This window comes from Astyanax mexicanus, chromosome 16 (genome assembly GCF_023375975.1).
Source record: "Astyanax mexicanus isolate ESR-SI-001 chromosome 16, AstMex3_surface, whole genome shotgun sequence".
Taxonomy (NCBI): domain Eukaryota; kingdom Metazoa; phylum Chordata; class Actinopteri; order Characiformes; family Acestrorhamphidae; genus Astyanax; species Astyanax mexicanus.
In genome coordinates, this window is record NC_064423.1 from 30,893,359 (window position 1) to 30,912,130 (window position 18,772).

The 18,772-nt window shown below is 36.6% G+C and overlaps 1 protein-coding gene across 31 annotated transcripts in view; it reads left to right on the plus strand.

The window, feature by feature from the left end:
• The window catches only part of LOC103025616 (CLIP-associating protein 1-B), an 87,215-nt gene that overhangs the window by 58,237 nt on the left and 10,206 nt on the right, over positions 1 to 18,772 (plus strand). For 5 of the 31 annotated variants that reach the window (XM_022669926.2, XM_049465541.1, XM_049465542.1 and 2 more), the window contains 15 exons: positions 1,675 to 1,782; positions 2,357 to 2,395; positions 2,821 to 2,976; positions 4,052 to 4,159; positions 5,932 to 5,991; positions 6,985 to 7,088; positions 7,376 to 7,399; positions 8,581 to 8,825; positions 8,937 to 9,000; positions 10,605 to 10,768; positions 12,008 to 12,086; positions 13,176 to 13,319; positions 16,105 to 16,245; positions 16,457 to 16,563; positions 18,175 to 18,294. In XM_022669926.2, coding sequence (XP_022525647.2) covers positions 1,675 to 1,782; positions 2,357 to 2,395; positions 2,821 to 2,976; positions 4,052 to 4,159; positions 5,932 to 5,991; positions 6,985 to 7,088; positions 7,376 to 7,399; positions 8,581 to 8,825; positions 8,937 to 9,000; positions 10,605 to 10,768; positions 12,008 to 12,086; positions 13,176 to 13,319; positions 16,105 to 16,245; positions 16,457 to 16,563; positions 18,175 to 18,294 — 1,663 coding nt within the window. The remainder of the gene's footprint in view (positions 1 to 1,674; positions 1,783 to 2,356; positions 2,396 to 2,820; positions 2,977 to 4,051; positions 4,160 to 5,931; positions 5,992 to 6,984; positions 7,089 to 7,375; positions 7,400 to 8,580; positions 8,826 to 8,936; positions 9,001 to 10,604; positions 10,769 to 12,007; positions 12,087 to 13,175; positions 13,320 to 16,104; positions 16,246 to 16,456; positions 16,564 to 18,174; positions 18,295 to 18,772) is intronic. The other 26 variants (XM_049465549.1, XM_049465550.1, XM_049465543.1 and 23 more) reach the window with 16 other exon arrangements.

The following is an 18,772-nucleotide window of genomic DNA, read 5'->3' on the forward strand; positions in this document are numbered from 1 at the left end:
AGAGAATATTGTTGAGAGTCTGCATGGACTACTTGCATGGAGTTTGCTGATGATCCGCAAACTGACTGTACTGAAGTGTTAGATGTCTGCATATTAGTTCTGACTAAAGTAGTCATTCAGTTGAAAGTGTGAGTGTTTGTTTTGTTAATCTGTCATTTATTGATTGGCAGTTACTAAGGTCAAAAAAATTCTGCAGCAGTATTAGGGAGGCGGGGTGTAGCACTGTCAGCACATACCTGTTAAAGAGTTGTGATTCAGGCTGCTTGTGTATACAAATTTCTCTGTATTTCTTGTATGTGTGTATTTTAGTATAAAGCCACCATCACACTAGACGTTTGCTGTTAGCATCGTCTTTCAAAAATTACTAAGGCTCGACTGGAAACTTTTTCACCAAAAAGTCCTCAGTTTTAGTTCAGTTATTATGCTAACATGCACTAAATTGCCAACAATAAAAACACACAAAGCAAATAAATATATCTGGTAAATTTACACTTGTAATGTGTAAAACAGCTGTGCTTGGATATCTGTGTCAAACTGCTTAGCTTTGACGTAAGTTTGCAACTAGCAGGCTGGCTAACACGGTTAAAGAGAAAAAAATAAAATAAAATAAATAAACCTAATGCCAATAATTTCATAATCATTACAGTAAAATACTTTACACTATGTTTAAGTATAATAAATTATAACAGCCATGGCTGGCAGCAGTGGCATGATGTATGTTAACTTACAGTACCAGTCAAAAGTTTGGACACATCTTTATTTAGTTTATTTTCTACATTGTAGATTAATATGTAAAAATACAATTAAGGGACACATATGGAATTACATAGTAAACAGTAAAAAAAGAGTTTGTCCTCCACATGAATCCCCTGATCGAAACCTGATGAACTGAGATGGTGATTTGAGGTGATTTAATTGGGATGAGCTGGAGCTTCACAGTGTGAAGGAAAAGCAGCAAATATTGTTCAGCACCTTTAGGAACTCCTTCAAGACGCTGGGAAAACTCTACCTTATAAAGACACTGAGATTAAAATACCAAGAGTGTTCAGATCTGTCCTTAAAGATAAATGTGCTTCTAAAGTATAAAACATATTCTGGTTTGTTTAACACTTTTTGTTTACAGAATAATTCTGCATGTGTTCCTGTATAGCTTTAATATAGTCTTCAATATTAAATTTATAATGTAAAAAAATCATAAAAAGAAAAAAAACACATTGAATGAGGAAAGGTGTGTCCAAACATTTGACTGGTACTGTATATACTTGTGTGCTCAGCTAAGGAGTTAAAATGCTAGCTAAGAGCAAGCTAGACAAATACTTGCTGCAATACTGTCCAGCTCTAGTGTGACTGTAGCTTACTATCTATGCTAGTTGTTGCCATTTGATTTTAGGTAATCACCCACAATACCGATGACGCTGTGATGTGACAGCTTTTTACAGCACTTGTTCCTCAGTATACCTTAAACAATTAGCATTAGCAACAAAGTTAATGCTGTGTTTGTCTTGTTTTGTAAAACACTGTTTTAAGCATGGGTGTCTGTTTTTGTATAGAGATTGATGGGAGTTTCTACAGTTCTGTTGTCTGTATATACTATATTATGTGTACCCAACATTATGTGGAGAAAAGTATTGGGACACATGGTCATTCATTGTTTGTTTCTCTTTTGCATTTCAGGTCGCGTCCGCACCAGGAGACAGAGTTCGGGTAACAGTGCAGGGGGAGGAGTCTCTGTTACAGACAGTAGGGGGCGGAGCCGAGCTAAAGTGGTTTCTCAGTCACAACGTAAGTTTGCTAATAATGCCCACATTTCACAACTTCCCATTTCTGACTGGAGCTTTAGACTCTTAAAAATGTGTTTTAATATAAGTCTGATTATTCGAACTAAGCTATAGTAATGTTTAACTGTGTAAATTTAGTCCAGCTTATTTAAAACATATGTAGTCCAGTCTGGGCCGATATTGCCTGGCTTTATTTAAAACAGATTTGAACATGTAAACATTTTGCTTCGTTTACATCTTCCACTTACTTGCTTACTTGCTCATCTTTACCTAATTGAAAATATTGTGCATGTAAATGTAGTTAATTTGGGTAGATTTTGCTGCATTTAAGTTGTATCATTGTCACTGTATCGGTATGAATTAGAATCAGCTCTGCTGATGCTTAGAAAGATCATATATCTTTCTACGCAACATCGTAAACATCAGCATGCTTTGCGTTGTTGCCCACAGCAACAATAGGTGGTTGTTTATGCAAATTTGATGACATGCCCAATGCATGCTGGGTAATGCATTTGATGTTTCATTGATGTTGTGTAACGGAACGCCCTTCGCTGCCCTGTGTGCTGCTCATACGTAAGGATCCAGATCAGCTAATCCAGTGGGTGGTAAGACTTACGGTACAGCAGCCTTATTGACCAGTCCAGCATATATACCCATATACCCATACCCTGCTGTCTGCATGCTTCTGAACCCCATGTGTTACTGTAGTCCATAAAGCACAGTCCGTATCACTTTACCTACATGTTTAAATGATAAAAAAAGGTGAATATTCACTCAGAACCATTGTATCTGTTGTTTTATTTGCTGGTATGTTAATGTTGATGTTAATTTATCATTTGTGGATGTTGTGTTTGTCTTTGCATGCCTTTGATACATCAAAATGTATGTGTATGTTGTACTGTATTGTGTATTATATGTTTTATTATGTATCTGTTATTCATTGTGAACAGCTATACTGTAATTCATATGATGCACTTTTACATTATATTATGTTAAATTAAGTATTATATTGATCTCTTTTCTTTTCTCTCTAAACACATAGCTGGGAGTCGCTCCAGCTCTCCTGGGAAGCTCGGCGGTCATTCATATGGAAGAGTGCCCCGTGCAACAGGTAGTGCGACCCCCTCTGAGAAGCGCAGCAAAATCCCCCGCAGTCAGGGCTGCAGCCGAGAGACCAGCCCCAGCCGCTCTGGCCAAGGTAAGAACAAAAGTTCTACATTAAACTCACACATAGGGCACAGTAGGGCTAGGTCAAAATATTGATATATTGTTTCTCATATAAAATCAGTTAGTATTAAATGTACATATGCAAAAAAACTTGTTTTTTCAAATAGTAAATTTACAGGAGAAACTAATCTTCTCTTTCAGTAGAAGTCACTGTATAAATGTATAATATATATATATATTTTTTTTTTCTGTTGGTCCATTTAGAGCCCAGGGGTTAATATTCTACACTTACTCTTACTTAATTACACTTTTAACATTTGTGTGGATTTCAAAACGATCTTTGTTCCTTGGAATTAAGCAGGCCATACTTTTGAAATTGTGTCTTTGAGACTGATATACGTAAATGGTGTCTGTTCTGATTGGTTGGTCTGTACTGTCCCTGATTTTAAAAAGGAAATAGTCCAGGCACACGCAAATTGTATATTGTGTGTGGGAATGGGTGTATCTAAAATGTCAGTTAGGTAATGTTCCAGTCACAAAAAAAAATCCTTAAAAATGATCAATTTATAGTAGAAGGAAAAATCCCTTTCTAACTTTTATTCTAAAATAAGTTTATTCCAAGTAATTTTGAATACTTTCTATTGGTTCATTTATTTTGCCACAATTTTGACCCAAAATAAACTGTGAGATTTAAGTTGTCAAAAAGTGAAAAACTGTAAAAATGTAGATACAAGAGTTTTGTGTGACAGCAATAACACTATTGGTTTGTGTGACAGATAATGTTCAGCTTGGTTTATGTGCAAAATGTTTTTAAATGATGGTAATATAGTGTGTCGCTCTTCTATTTCCTACAATGGGAAGAATTGTGTTTTATTGTGTTTGTGAAATATTGCATATTTCATGATATTTTCTCTCCAGTCGTTTCCTCTCTTTGCCTTTCTTCTTGCATACTGGAGTCACTCACCCTCTCTCGTCCTCTGTTTTGTCCTAACTGCTACTCCTTCTTCTCTCCTGCTGCTCTTCTGCTGTGTGTGTATGTTTGTTTGTATGTGTATATGTATGTGTGTCTTTCTGTCACGCGCGTGTGTGTATATATGGGGTCATAGTGCGGGGAAGTCGTATCCCTCGACCCAGTATGAGTCAGGGCTGCAGTCGTGACACCAGCAGAGAAAGCAGCAGAGACACCAGCCCTGCACGGGGCTTCACTCCCCTGGGTGAGTCACACACACACACACACATACACACACACATACATATACACACACAGAATATGCTTTGTCACCAGTTTAATGGTGTACACTACAGCGTGTTAGTCATAAAGGATCACTTTATTACATGATGTGTCACTTATCCCAGTTGCAGCCAAACAGCCAAGACATGTCCATCTTCATAAATACATACGCAAACCTTAAATTAATCTTAACTGGCTTCATTTATTTCCCACAGATAGATTGGCATTTCAGGGCAGTTTATAGTAAAAATGTGTGCAATGATTGGTTCGAAAGTGCATCACATGTTTTAAGGATAAATGAATATTGACACATGATGGATGTTTTGTAGCATAAAAATAAATATCTCAAAAAATTAAAATAACCATAATACTGCTGTCTATTCACAGGGCAGACAGACAGACACAGTCCCTCACACACTCACCTGGGGCAATTCCAAACACCTCCAGAAAACAGTACTTACTGTAAATACTGTAGTCAAATACATATACTTAAAGATGCTGAGGCTAATATTTTTGTGTGTTCACTTCCTCTTCATCCATCTTTCTGCTTTATCCTGTTTAACCTGCATGCTTGTACCTGCATGTTACTGTATGTGTGTGTGTGTGTTTTTCTGTGTATATTTTATATGTAGAGTAAAAACGATTTCATTCAGGGTTTTGGTGTAAAATAATGCCATCTACTGGTGATGAATGAAAATAAGAAGTCTAAAGCATGTGTGTACATACAGCTCTGGAAAAAATAAGAGACCATTTTAAAAAAAAAATATTGTACCAAATTTAAAACCTCTGAAATATAGTCAGGAGGAAGATGGATGATGACAAGCCATCAAACCAAGCTAAACTGCTTAAATTTTTGCACTAGTAGTGGCAAAAAGTTATCCAAAAGCAGTGTGTAAGACTGGTGAAGGAGAACATGCCAAGATGCATGAAAACTGTGATTAGAACTGTGATTATTCCACCAAATATATTCTTATTTTTCTGATTTCTAAACATTTAAAACTTAATTATTATGATCATGTTTTCTTTGCATTATTTGTGGTCTGAATGCTCTGCATCTTTTTTCTTATTTCAGCTCATTTTCTTCAAATAAATGCTCTAAATGATAATATTTTTATTTAGAGATAAAAAGTTTTGGAAGAAATGTCCATGTTTTATAGAGTAAAACGACAATGTTAATTTTACTCAAACATATACCTATAAATAGTAGAATCTGATTCAGAAACTGTGTTTTTTAGAGCTGTATATATTTTTTGTTAATACAATTATTTTCACTTTTTTTATTATTACAATTAATCGTTTTCTCTGAATACATTTGTGGCTGTATAAAAGGGTAATTCATATATTTCATACATTTTTGTTTTTATTGTATACATTTTGTTTTTTTTTTTACTTTTTTTTATTTTAATTGATTTTATACAATTTTATCTTGACAAGTTTTCTGTTTATTATTTTGTTAAAGTGAATGGACAGTGAACAAAGCATTTCATCATAAATTGTACAGTGCATGACTATGTATGTAACATATAAACATTATATTTCTTTCATGTCATTTGATCTATTTAGCAACATGTACTGTTACACATAGCGTATAATCACATAGCTGCCACTGGTTCCACTGGTGCCACTGGCCACACACGCTGGTCCTCAGCGTGTGTAGGAGCAACATAAATCAATACTATTAGGAGACAGTTAGGTCTGTGTTGTTATCAGAAGCCCTAAAATATGTTTGAATGTCCCTTTCTTAATGCCTAACAGCATCCCGGCGCCACTCTCGCTCCACCAGCGCCCTGACAGCGGGTGACACCCTGCAGACAGGTGACCTGCATGCTCCATTGGGTCACTGCAGCATGTGACCACCATACTGTTCAGCTCCGGGAGCCACTGAAATCATGTTCTCACACTTCACACCTACAGAAAAAGCTAAATTCTGTAGTTACTAGAAATTCTTAGCTTTTTAAAGACTTTTAAAACTAGTAAAATATTTAAATAACTATATTTTTGATAGTTACAGCTGCTAGTTGAGCTGTGCTCTGTAAGGTGTGAATTGTGCATTTGTTTTCCTTTATTTGTGTTTTGTTTTATATCATCTGTTTAATTATTTATTTTGCTGTGATTCAGTTGACAAGTGCAAAAAATGTAAAGTCAGGCCAACTTATAATCAGAACTGATAGTAACACTCCAGAGTGATCACATGACACCCATTGGGTCCTTGCTGGAATCATACATGAAATATATGATATCTTACAATTGATGAACAGCAGTTAGACAGTAGGGCGACTCAGACTGAACAGCTTACAGCAGAAGCAGAATAAATATTGTGTAAGCCTTACACAATATTTATTCTGCTTCTGCTGCAGCTTCATCATCAATCTTTGATGCTCAAGTCAAAAAGTATTGGTGACAAAACTGAGAAAAATTAAAATTAACTATTGACTAGAGGAAAAAATCAGCTGAAATCAGTTGGCCTGACTTAATATTATAATTTTTTTAATAGTGTGTTTTTCTATTTTCTGAATATTATTTGCAGCCTTTATGTTCAACCTGTTCATTCTTTCTGTTAATTTGAATCGTTGGGACATATTTTTTTCTACAGTTAATAGATCTATGCTATTTTATTTATTTATTTATTTTTTTCATTTTTTATGTGAAGCGCCTCATGAACTTTTCAGAAAAACTCATATTTAACACGGCTGTCCACAAGGGGGTGCTGTGAACTGCTTCACATCCATGACACTGTATACAAACTATATTACATTTTCTTCTGACATACACTCTCTTTCTCTTTTTTCTTTATTTTCCCTCTCTCAGATCGTTTTGGTCTGATCCATCAGGCGCGTATATCTGCTTCAGTTAACGCCATGCGGATCCTCAACACCGGCATGGAGGTGGAGGCGGCTGTAGCTGATGCTCTGGTGAGCTTCCACAACCATAAAATGCAATTCAATCCTTGGCTTATTTTAATAAGGAATCGAAGTGTAGGCTCATGTAAAAATGCTTTTTAAGACTTTGACTTTAAGAGGTTAATGCAGTCTAGTCTCAATACTTTCTTTAGAATATTGAGGGATTAGATACATAAGGTCTGATGTTAGCAATTATTTAGGCTTAAGCAGTTATAGCAGTTAACTAGACCTGAACTGAAAGTCCTGACATGTGGTTGTCTTTGCTTTGTTTCCTCTCTGGCTATCGTAAATCTCAACAGCTTTTAGGAGACTCCAGAAATAAGGTAGATTTTATTGATATATGACTCCATTCTTCACACATATCTTCATCATCTCCAGATTCCTTTACCGGTACAGAGAGATTTTGCAATCACCGTGCAGCACAGCAATGATCTCTTAAAATATTTTATGTACAGAGTGGTTAACAAACTGTACTTTTAAAAACTTTCTGAAATCTGTCCCTAAAATGCCTCACATGCACACATCGATACATGTATGAACATCACCTTTTTCACCACCAACAAAAAACGTCATATTTGAGAGGTGACTCGTAGCTTTATAAAGGGAAATAAATGCATTAGCAGCTCATATGTGGAGCATCTTTTGCTGGAGTTAAGAGTAAACAGCTGGTCTGAAGTTCATGCTCAAGTCGAGGAGGAGAAAAAAGGCCAGGCCGCTTGCTTTTGCTGTTTTTGCATCAATAGATACACAGCTGCACCAAGAGATGTGTGGAGAGTACACACATCATTGTAATACATGCAAAAAAGCAAAAAGATGCATGAATTTGACCGTTCACATAAATGTCCACATATGAAAGTGACTTAAATCTGATTTGAAGTGTACACAGCCATGAAAAAAATCAGATCTGAGCCACATTGAACAAAAAAATCTGATTTGATTCACTTCAGCCTGGTAGTGTAAACACAGCGTAAGAATCTTTCTGCTGTTAATTGTTTGGAGTTTTTTGGTCCTACTGCAATACCCTTTTGAGCTCTATCCACACAGTTCTGAATATGTTTAAAAGGTCTAAAAGGGTTGTGAAAGCTTTCAGTTGCACCTCTTAAGGTATCCATTGTGGATTTTTACACTATTACACCATCCAATGCTAAAATATTCTGAAAGCTTGTATTTTTTGAAGTTAGCTTGGTACACATTTCCTTGTTCACTCTAAAATTATACTATTGAATTAAAATAACTTGTTTAAAATGCTGAGAGGAATATTTAATCTTAAATTTAATTCCTTTTGGAGATGGATGGAAATTCCAAACTTTTGCACACCACTCTACATAACTACAATCATCCACCCATTTACAGTGCATGCCTCATGACTTCATGATGTAGCAACACTAGTTTTAGATTTAGAAATCTGTCTGCATGCCTAGTCTCGTAGCATCGATGTGAAACTGCATTAGTTGGGTCTTCTTTTTGATCTTATTTTCCTCTCTGTGCTTCTCTTTGGTTGTAGCGGAGACCCATGCGGCGGCGGTATGAATCCCCTGGCATGTATTCGGATGACGACGCCAACAGCGACGCGTCCAGCGCTTGCTCAGAACGCTCATACAGCTCACGGAACGGCGGAGTCCCGCACTACATGCGTCAGACCGAGGACGTAGCAGAGGTCTTAAACCACTGTGCCAGTTCCAACTGGTCCGAGCGCAAGGAAGGCCTGCTGGGCCTCCAGAACCTTCTGAAGAGCCAAAGAATCCTCAGGTACTGTGTTTCAGTCAAAGACAGAATTGAGAACTGAGTATTAATATTAAGTGCTAGAAGTAATGCTAACCAGTGATTCCAGTTTACATAAGGAATCTGTCCCTCTTTCAGCCGTGTGGAGCTGAAGAGGCTGTGTGAGATTTTCACCAGAATGTTTGCAGACCCTCACGGCAAGGTGAGCCAATCCATGACTATAAAAATTAAAAAGAACATTTTCACACCTGTAGCTTGTTTAATCTGGTCCAAATCAGTTAAAGAGCATTTTCCCTTGTTGAATGGTTTGGTTTGTTTTCACACAGAAAAAAAAAATCAAAGCATGTTAAAATGTGTCATAACAAACCATGTGACAACATTCTCTTTATTTATTGGTCAGACCAGTCTGGGTGGGATCAAGAAAGTAAATACAGGAAAAAGATTTTGTAGTTTAACATGAAGCATCAGCAAAAATTACATTTGTTCAAAGCTGTATTAAATATCTTCATAATATACCAGGTTAATTCTTTAAGGCACTGCCATTGTAAGAAATCTCCTAGTTTTTTATTCTTACTTAAAGATAAAAAATTGTGCTTATCTGATGATATACAGCTCTGGAAAAAATAAGAGACCACCTAAAAATGATGTGTTTCTTTGATTTTACCAAATTGAAAACCTCTATATACCTCTATGGAATATAATCAAGAGAAATATGGATGATCACAAGCCATCAAACCAAGCAGTGTGTAAGACTGGTGGAGGAGAACATGCCAAGATGCATGAAAACTGTGATTAAAAACCAGGGTTATTCCACCAAATATTGGTTTTTAAACTCTTAAAACTTTATAATTTTTGTTTTGCATTATTTAAAGCTATATTAATTATCTGAAAGATCTGCATCTTTTTTTTGTTATTCCAGCCATTTTTTATTTTCTGCAAATAAATGCTCTAAGTTACAATAAATTATTTCATTTTTTTTTTTATTTGGAATTTGGGAGAAATATTCTGTAGTTTGTCTGTAGTTTATAGAATAAAGCAACAATGTTCGTTTTACTCAAACATTTACCTATAAATAGCAAAATTAGAGAAACTGATTCAGAATACTGAGTACTCTTCATTTTTTCCAGAGCTGTATTTGAGCACATAAGACCAATATGTGTGTCACCCAATCGAGTAAAACTTTCCAGCTTTACTTTTATTTAAGTAAAATAAAAGTGAAATAGGTAATGCCAATTAGTGCACAGTGGTTACTCAGACCAAAACCAGATCAAAACCCAAATCTGCTTCAGTTGAATGGTTTATAATTCGTTTATATAAGTAAATCTGACATTTTGAAAAAAATATGTCTGTTTGTGCTTTGAAAGGGTTAAACTGGTGATGGGATCTATTTAGATCAAACACAGTACACATGATAGCAGGGTAAGGTCATGGTGAGATCACGTTCTTAACACAGATATACCACTCTTAAGTTTGTAGTCTTAATCCGGATTCAAGTGTGATAACTGTATTAATATCTCCCCAATCAAATTGAATCAAAGGTGAAAATGAAACAGAATCCGAATGTGACCAGATTAAAAGTGCAGGTGTGAAAACACCCTTAGATATCTGAAGTATGTATCTGAATGTCATGTGTCTTGTGTTACTAATGGAATGTTTGTTTTGTTGCATGGCCTTGCCTTGCTTTGGATTGATGCATCAGAGAGTAAGTGTGTCATTCTGTCAGTTTGTGAATTTATATTCTAAATAGTAGGTGTTTGATGTCACACTTCAAAAATACTGTATATATCTGCTCCTGTGTGCCGACAGGTGTTCAGCATGTTCCTGGAGACACTGGTGGACTTCATCACGCTACACAGAGACGACCTGCAGGACTGGCTCTTTGTGCTGCTGACCCAGCTGCTGAAGAAGATGGGTGCTGACCTGCTAGGCTCTGTTCAGGCCAAAGTGCAGAAAGCCCTGGACGTCACCAGGTCTGATCTCAATCCTCTATTTGTTTAACCCTTGTGTGGTGTTCGGGTCTGTGGGACCCGTTTTCATTTTTCATCAAATGATACAAATGATTTTTTTTACAAAAAAAAAAAAATTTCTAACTCAAACTCATTGGTTCATTTTTTGTGAAAAGCATATATCAAAACACATTTTCGATAAACACACACTGTACACCCAGCCCCCCCCACCCCCCCCCCCCACACACACACATTTATATTACATACAGTATGTTTGGCCAAGGGCTAATAAACATTGCTTCATTTGTAAATTTGAAACTAAACAAATTTTCTATTCATATATTGAGTTTAATTCATTTTCTTTTACATTTTATTAAAAAACTAATAAAAAAAGAGTAGCACTTTATAAAAGAAATGTAACATAAGAAAGGTAAAGGGCAAATATTAACCATGTAAGCTGTTTATATTGCTTGCAATTTAGGTGAAGCAAGCATGTGTAAAGCATTTTAATGTAAAATTGCTTAATTTTGCTGAATTAAATACAAGTAACAAAGTAAACGAGTAACAAAAATTTGAACACCACACAAGGGTTAAAACCCTGTTTACACCTGGTTACTTTATGTGACTACTATCTAGCTTGTTTATGATAAGAATTTGACGGCATGTGTTAACACATGATTGTCAAATGCATCTTTGGTTAATCTGACTAAAATCTTATTGTTGTGTGGAAAAGAAGATGGAAAAGTAATTTGTTATGCAGTCCATGCATGTATTATTGATTGACTCAGCAGTAACAGGCTGCATAAGGAGAAGTTTTGGTTGTATTGAGAGGACTCTTGTTTGTTGAATGTGTTTTAGGGAGATGGATGTGTTTACACTGCTATAACATGGATCAAATGCGTCTCAGATTACCTCTTGAAGTGGTTTGAGTGTTCATATCTGTATCAGGTTAAATGTGTTTTGAATGTGTTTACACTTGCAGTTTCATGTGGTTTGGCTTTATCCAAATACAATCCTAATCTCTTTAGATGGATGAAGTGACCAGGTGTAAACAGAGTTTCAGACTTCAGACTGTACATCTTACAAAGCAAGATTTATTTAATCCTTATTGGTGTTTTTTGGTTACTTTCATGTGCCTTCTTGCCACCAAGAACAAGAAAACACATTTAAACAGATGAATTTTACAGATCAGGAATTTCCCGTCCTCAGACGTCAGAATTGGTTTTGGTTAGTTTACTGTTCTTTCTTTTTTCCACGTTCTAGGGACTCTTTTCCGTATGACCAGCAGTTCAACATCCTGATGCGCTTCATTGTCGATCAGACCCAGACCCCAAACCTTAAGGTAGGTGATTTTCCCAAGTTGCAACAGTACTGCCCAAGTTGATGTGATCTATTATTAGTGGTTTACGATTAGCTTAAATTGGAGGGCTTGCTTTCATTGACTTTTAACACTAGTGACTAGGGGTGTAACGGTACGTGTATTCTTTATGATTCGTCACGTTACGGGGTTACGGTTCGGTTTGCGTAAACGCACACAGAATACACGGTACAGACAGTCTGTAGGAGACTTGTGGAATCAATGAACGTTATGCAGAACTAATGCGCTAAAATTGCGCCCTGCCATAGGAAATTAATTGTCACCTGTCGCTTTCTAAAGTGTACGCAGGGTTAGGCGCTCATACTGTCTCTCTCTCTCTCTCTCATTCTCTATTTTACTCGCTCACTCTCTCTCTCTCTTTCTCTCTCTCTTTCTAACACATGCTGTGTCTGTCTCTCTCTCTCTCTCTCTCTTTCTCTATCTTCCTGAGATATTATAATACAGCGCAAAATGATTTTGTCTGCCAGACCTAAACCACACTACACTATTATTACTGTCCCCTCACAATAATTCTGGGACATTCCAGCATTAACAAATAATCATGATTTTAATTAATTTTTAAGTGATTTGACACCACTAATATAATTAAAATTTGACAATATAATGTTGATGTTTCTTAAAAAGAACTCAAACATTGAAATGCAACAAGTAATATGCTTAGAAAAAAATAATGTAGTTTAAGCAGGTAAAGTAATGCTGTTGTTTTTGTTCTTAATAAAGCGCCACAACCATGATCATTGTTTGTTTGTTCCAAAAAGATTCAAAAGATGGAGCCTCTAATGATGACAGTAGGAGAGAACCCTGGTTTCGAGCATTTTTATAAAAGAGCTCCGGCCATGTTACAACGTTATTTCCCAAAAAACAAAACATGATTATAATGAAGATTCAGTGTAATTATGAAGTTAATAAGGGTGAGGCTATACAGAATGGCCATCCTCTTTATTTTTTTACACCAAACCTACCGAAAATGTATGGAACCTTAAGGTGTGAACCGAACCGTACCTTTACACCCCTACAAGTGAGTCTTAATGTCTGGCTGTCTGTGTTGTGTAGGTAAAGGTGGCCATTCTAAAGTATATCGAGTCCCTGGCCAGGCAAATGGATCCCTCAGATTTTGTGAACTCCAGCGAGACCCGGCTGGCTGTTTCCCGCATCATCACCTGGACGACAGAGCCTAAAAGCTCAGATGTCAGAAAGGTGAGTGTACACAAGCAAACTAACAAAAAGAGAATTGTTAACATCGCTACACAATTTGAGGCATGTGTGAGAACTTGCAGCTAACTGCTGGGGTATCAGCTTCCATTAGCTACTAGCTACAGTATCTCCATTGCAAAAACTACATCTGAGGTATATCTTTTATCTGAGGATATCTTTTATTAGCTTTTTCCTTTCATTTTAGAAACAGGTTTTATATCCATGCCAAACTTTTTGAACTGCAGTGCTTAAATTATGTGCACTATACCAGAGGGGAAAAAAGTACTGAAAAATTGTAATTAAGTAAAAGTACCTTTACTTTGCTAAATTTCTACTCAAGTAAAAGTAAAAGTACCCATCTAAAAATCTACTCAAGTAAAGGTAAAAAAGTACTCAATTTAAAATGTACTTTGAGTAAAGGTTACATAGTTACTTTTAATTATTTGATGTAAAAAGTAAAAAACAAATCATAAATTAAATAGTTTTTAATGAACTATTATTTCACATAAATTTTAAAACTTTTCAGGCAGTATTTGTTTAGATCAGCCCATAAAACATTTTTAGTGGCATAGGTTTCTATGATCCATTTTTTTTCTTTACTGTTAAAAAGTCATGGTCATATAGGTGACTATAAACTGTATTTTTACAGTTTTACAGTTCATTATTATTTTTTAACTTGCCATTGCTCTGCTTTAACTGCTATTTACTGCTATGTTTTTTTTAACATTTAAGCAGATTGTTTAATGATAAAAATACTTACCACCACATCCTTTCTCAGGTTTGATGTGGAAGTTTTGAAAGCTGGTAGCTCTGTCCGGCGGAGCACATTTTGCATTGCATGAGGACATTATTGCCTCATTATTCCACGCGCGAGCATCCGTGCGAAGGCGCATCCGCCCAATTTTTCTTTTTTTTTTAAATTCAGACAATTATTTTTCCCCAGCATTTTAGTTTTTACTCAGTAATTGGGAGTTTCCCAATGTAGTAAAGTAAATGACTTGTGTCAAAATGTACTTAGTAAAAGTAAAATGACCTATTTTAAAAACTACTTTAAAAATTACAAATTACTCATAAAATTTACTCAATTACAGTAACTTCAGTAAAGTGCACTATACGCCCAAATGTGCCCATAAACCCCTTATTGTTGGGAAATTCAGGTGCTTCAAGATGCACCCATTGCTTAGCATAGCATTAGTTAAGATAATATAGGACTGATTCTCTATTATTATATTATAACCCCCTTGATTCAAGAAAAAACTTTGAATAAACATGCGTCTACAAACTTTTGGGCATATAGTAGACTTACTTTTGTGTTCAAAATCAGCCTGGGACTGTTATAATCATTCACTAATAGCACTTGAATCCACACACTTCTGTTGTTCTGACTGTGTACTATAAAACTCAGACCCTCCATAGCTGGGTGAGTGAGGAGCTGTCAGTCAGGCTCAGCTCCCTGTCCTCTCTGCCTGTGGAGGGCACCCTGGAGGAGAGATGTAAGCAGGTATAGTGTACCCTGACCTTCTGATGCCATTGACTGCCATGCATGACCTGCATATAAACCAGTCTTGGCTTCGGTTTCCTGCTTTTCTTGCAACCTTCAGGAGGACGATGATCTTCTCTACCTGGTTTAAGACTTTTAGTATCTCAGCTGTGGGAGGATAGTGTAACGGGCTGCGTTGCGCTGTGTATGGACTGAACTATTCCAGGACTGTTCAATGCTTTTAATTTAGTTAATAACTAACAATTCTAAATGCAACTGCTGATGGATAATACTTTCTTATTGAGCATGTGATAAAGTGGTAAAGTGGTAAAGACTTCTATCTTTTTTCTGGCAGTACTTTTCCTACAAATGCAGAAGTGTAGTAACTGTAAGATTTAACTGTGTTGGACAAAGTACTTCGAAAATCTTTCTGAATTTACACTACACTTCACTCATCATCAAAAAATAGTTGAAAAAAAAAAGAATATTATTGAAACGTTACTTTATTTCAGTAATTCAGTTCAAAATGTGAAACTCATATATTATATAGATGGCTTACAGCCAATGAAAACCCAAATGTCAGTATCTCAGAAAATATTATAGAATAGAATATTATAAAAGACCAATTGGTACTTTTGGCAGTGTGGGCAGTGTGCCATGTCCTGCTGGAAAATGAAATCTGCATCTCCATAAAAGTTGTCAGCAGAGGGAAGAATGAAGTGCTGTAAGATTTTGTGGGAAAACAAAACTGCACTGACTTTAGACTTGATAGAACACAGTGGATCAACACCAGCAGATGACATGTCTCTATAAACAATCACTGATTGTAAAAACTTCACACTAGACCTCAAGCAGCTTGGACTGTGTGTCTCTCCATCCTTCCTCCAGACTCTGCTTTCCTTGCTTTCCAAATAAAATGCTAAATTTACTGATGGTCAATTATGGTTTGGAGAGCCATGTCATGTGCTGGTGTTGATCCACCGTGTGTGTAATACATCTATATAATATATGAGTTTCACATTTGAAACATTTTAAAGTAACTTTTCAGTGGTATTCTATTTTTAAATGCACCTGCATATATTATACAACCTCTTTCGGTGTATGCAGTACAGCTTCTGCATATTCTCTTCCTTTCACTTTTACTCTCCTTTCTCCTTTTTGAAGAATGAAATTTCATATTTTTGCCTTGGTGACTTCAGTTCTATCATTCTATCAAGAATGACTATGTTAAAATAGAAGCAACTGTCGGTATCAGTCTCTGTTTTCCTGTCAGTCCTTGTCTCACTGTAATCTGAATGTGTGTTGCAGGCGGCTCAGATGGTGCTGATCTCGCTGTTTGAGCTGAACACTCCGGAGTTCACCATGCTGCTGGGCGCTCTGCCCAAAACCTTCCAGGATGGAGCCACCAAGCTCCTGCACAACCACCTGAAGAACAATGCCTCAGCCACGGTAGAGCCTCCCTGTATACTCAAAACACACTGGAACCCTACATCTATCCAGTATTTAAGAAAATAAAGTTTATGATATAATGTCGGCCATTTTTGCACTGCTGCATAGGATGCATCATTTAAGACGTTCAACATACCTGTAATAAACTGTAAGGTTTTCTCCTGACCAGCTTATTATTATTCATTTATTATTTTTATTTTTCCAATTTAAGGGTTCACCAAGCAACACAGTGGGCCGCACTCCTCCACGCCACCCCAGTAGCCGCACCAGTCCTCTGACATCACCAACAAACTGCTCTCATGGAGGCCTTTCACCCAGGTACTCCACTATTTTTCCAAAATCCACAGGACCTTCTTCTCCCCTTATATATGTGGCTGTAATAGTTTTGTTTCTGTGATTGATTGCTGTGTATCAGCAGATACAACCACTGCACTAAATGATGCAGGAGCTCAGAATGAGAATTTGCATGGAATTGTAGTATTAGTATGTGTGTTTGAATACATTCTCTAGTATTATATTGCTAATGCTGCTCGCTGTTTTCCATGGGGAAGCTGAACTGTATTTTGATTATCGTGTTTTGATCTTCTCTGCAAGCCTTTGAAATCTCCAGCTAGTTTAAGCTTTGTGCTTAAGCTTGAGTCCTACCATCTGCATGATCTTATTCATATGATTATCAAGCTTTTGCTTCTAAAGACAAATCCATAAACGAGCACCAAATCCATAATAAACAATACCAAATATTAGGGGTGTGCCGATCCAATACTTATGTTGTGTACAATTAGAATCTGGTGGGAGTTTCACGTAGGAACTTTCCACAAGTCAGATTTGCAGCTATAAAGAGTCTGACCAACCCTGAGTTTAGAATCCAAGATGGCTGCACTGCACATTAACAGGAGTAAACACAATAGTATTAAACAGTTTATTAGAACTTGTATCTTTTTTTGTTTAGATGTGTTTAATGTTTTAAAATAGTGTTCAACATATTAACATATGAAATATATGAAAGTTTAACTGAAATCACGTCAGATGTGACGTCATTTCCACTGTTGACATTCAGCTTCCTATGTAAATAGAATGCAACTTTAATATCAGTCTGATACCGGGCAAAATCACTGGTCACATTGCTGCATAAATACTTAACCCCGTTATCTTAAACCTAAAAATGTTTAGGTCTGTATGCCAGATTTTAATCTTCATTAGGAAAAAAAATATTTACTTCAGTTTGAGCATGATGTTATTTAGATGGCTATGCTACGCACAATGCATTCAGCATTGTATTAAAATAATGCTGTAAAAATATGATATAAAAATACAGTATTGTATTAGTATCAATATCAGCTGTTAGTTTCAGACATGAAAATTGTTGTATTGGTATTGTGACACCCCTAACAAAATTGCCAGTATGCAAATATGAATTCTTTGCAGATCTCTGGAATCTCTGTGGAGAATCTGAGGTCATTGTGAATTTGTTTATGGATTTAAGTTGCAATTTAAAGCAGCATTATGTAGCATTTTACTCTAAAGTTACAGCTTCAAACTTCTCTGGAGCTGAATGTTCGACAGCTCTTCGTAACTTTAGTGAAGTGGGCTGAATAAAGCTGTGTAGTTACAGTATATTTGTGTAAAAATCCTGTAATTTTGCTCTACCAACTTATGTTTACATGTTTATTTTTATTTTATGGTTCTATATATTTTAGCTTGTTCAGCAATGCACGTGTAAGGTGTATCCTACTTCAGCAGTGACTCACAGCATCAATTGCAAGAAAATCTCACATAATGCTGCTTTAACACATACTAACCCTAATCTTTGCTCTGTATGTTACCTTTATAACACTTCCAGTTTTCCTCTGCTTTCCTCCTTTCCTACGACTTTCTTCTCTTTCTCTCTGTTTTTCCTCCTCCCTGCTTCATCCCTCCTTCCTGGCCCAGTCGTATATGGGGCTGGAGCTCGAATGGCCTCTCAAAGCCAACGTGCCCCTTCACTCCCCCTCCTCCCCCTGGCCCACCAACCCCCCCTCACCGGGCCCTGCGACGGGCCTTCTCGCCGAGGTAACGCACCTCTTCCTGGGGGAGGCAGGGGCATATGAGGGCGTCACACATCCCCTGTAAAACCGGCTGCACACTGTTTATCGCACTATTAATACCTAAAGTGATGCACATCTTATGGGGTCTTGTGGGAGTATTTCAATAGTCGCATGTAATAAACATGCCTGATTCATGAACTTCTTAAAGTGTCAGTTTGGGGGGAAACCTGTTTACACAATTTCTTCTTTAAACTGTAGCTTTAAACCATCATCACACATCCATTAACAGATTGCATAGGAATCTGTACCATTCAGCTCCTCCCATCATGCTGTGACTCAATATTTCCAACCCTCCTTCTTCCCTTTCAGTTCTCACTCTGCTTTCCCTAACAGTAGCTCATGGCTATTTATGACCACCTTTACTGTATCATATGTCTCCAGTGATTTTCTTTACGGGGCTTTATGTGTGTGTGTGTGTGTTTGTGTGTGTATACTGTATATAT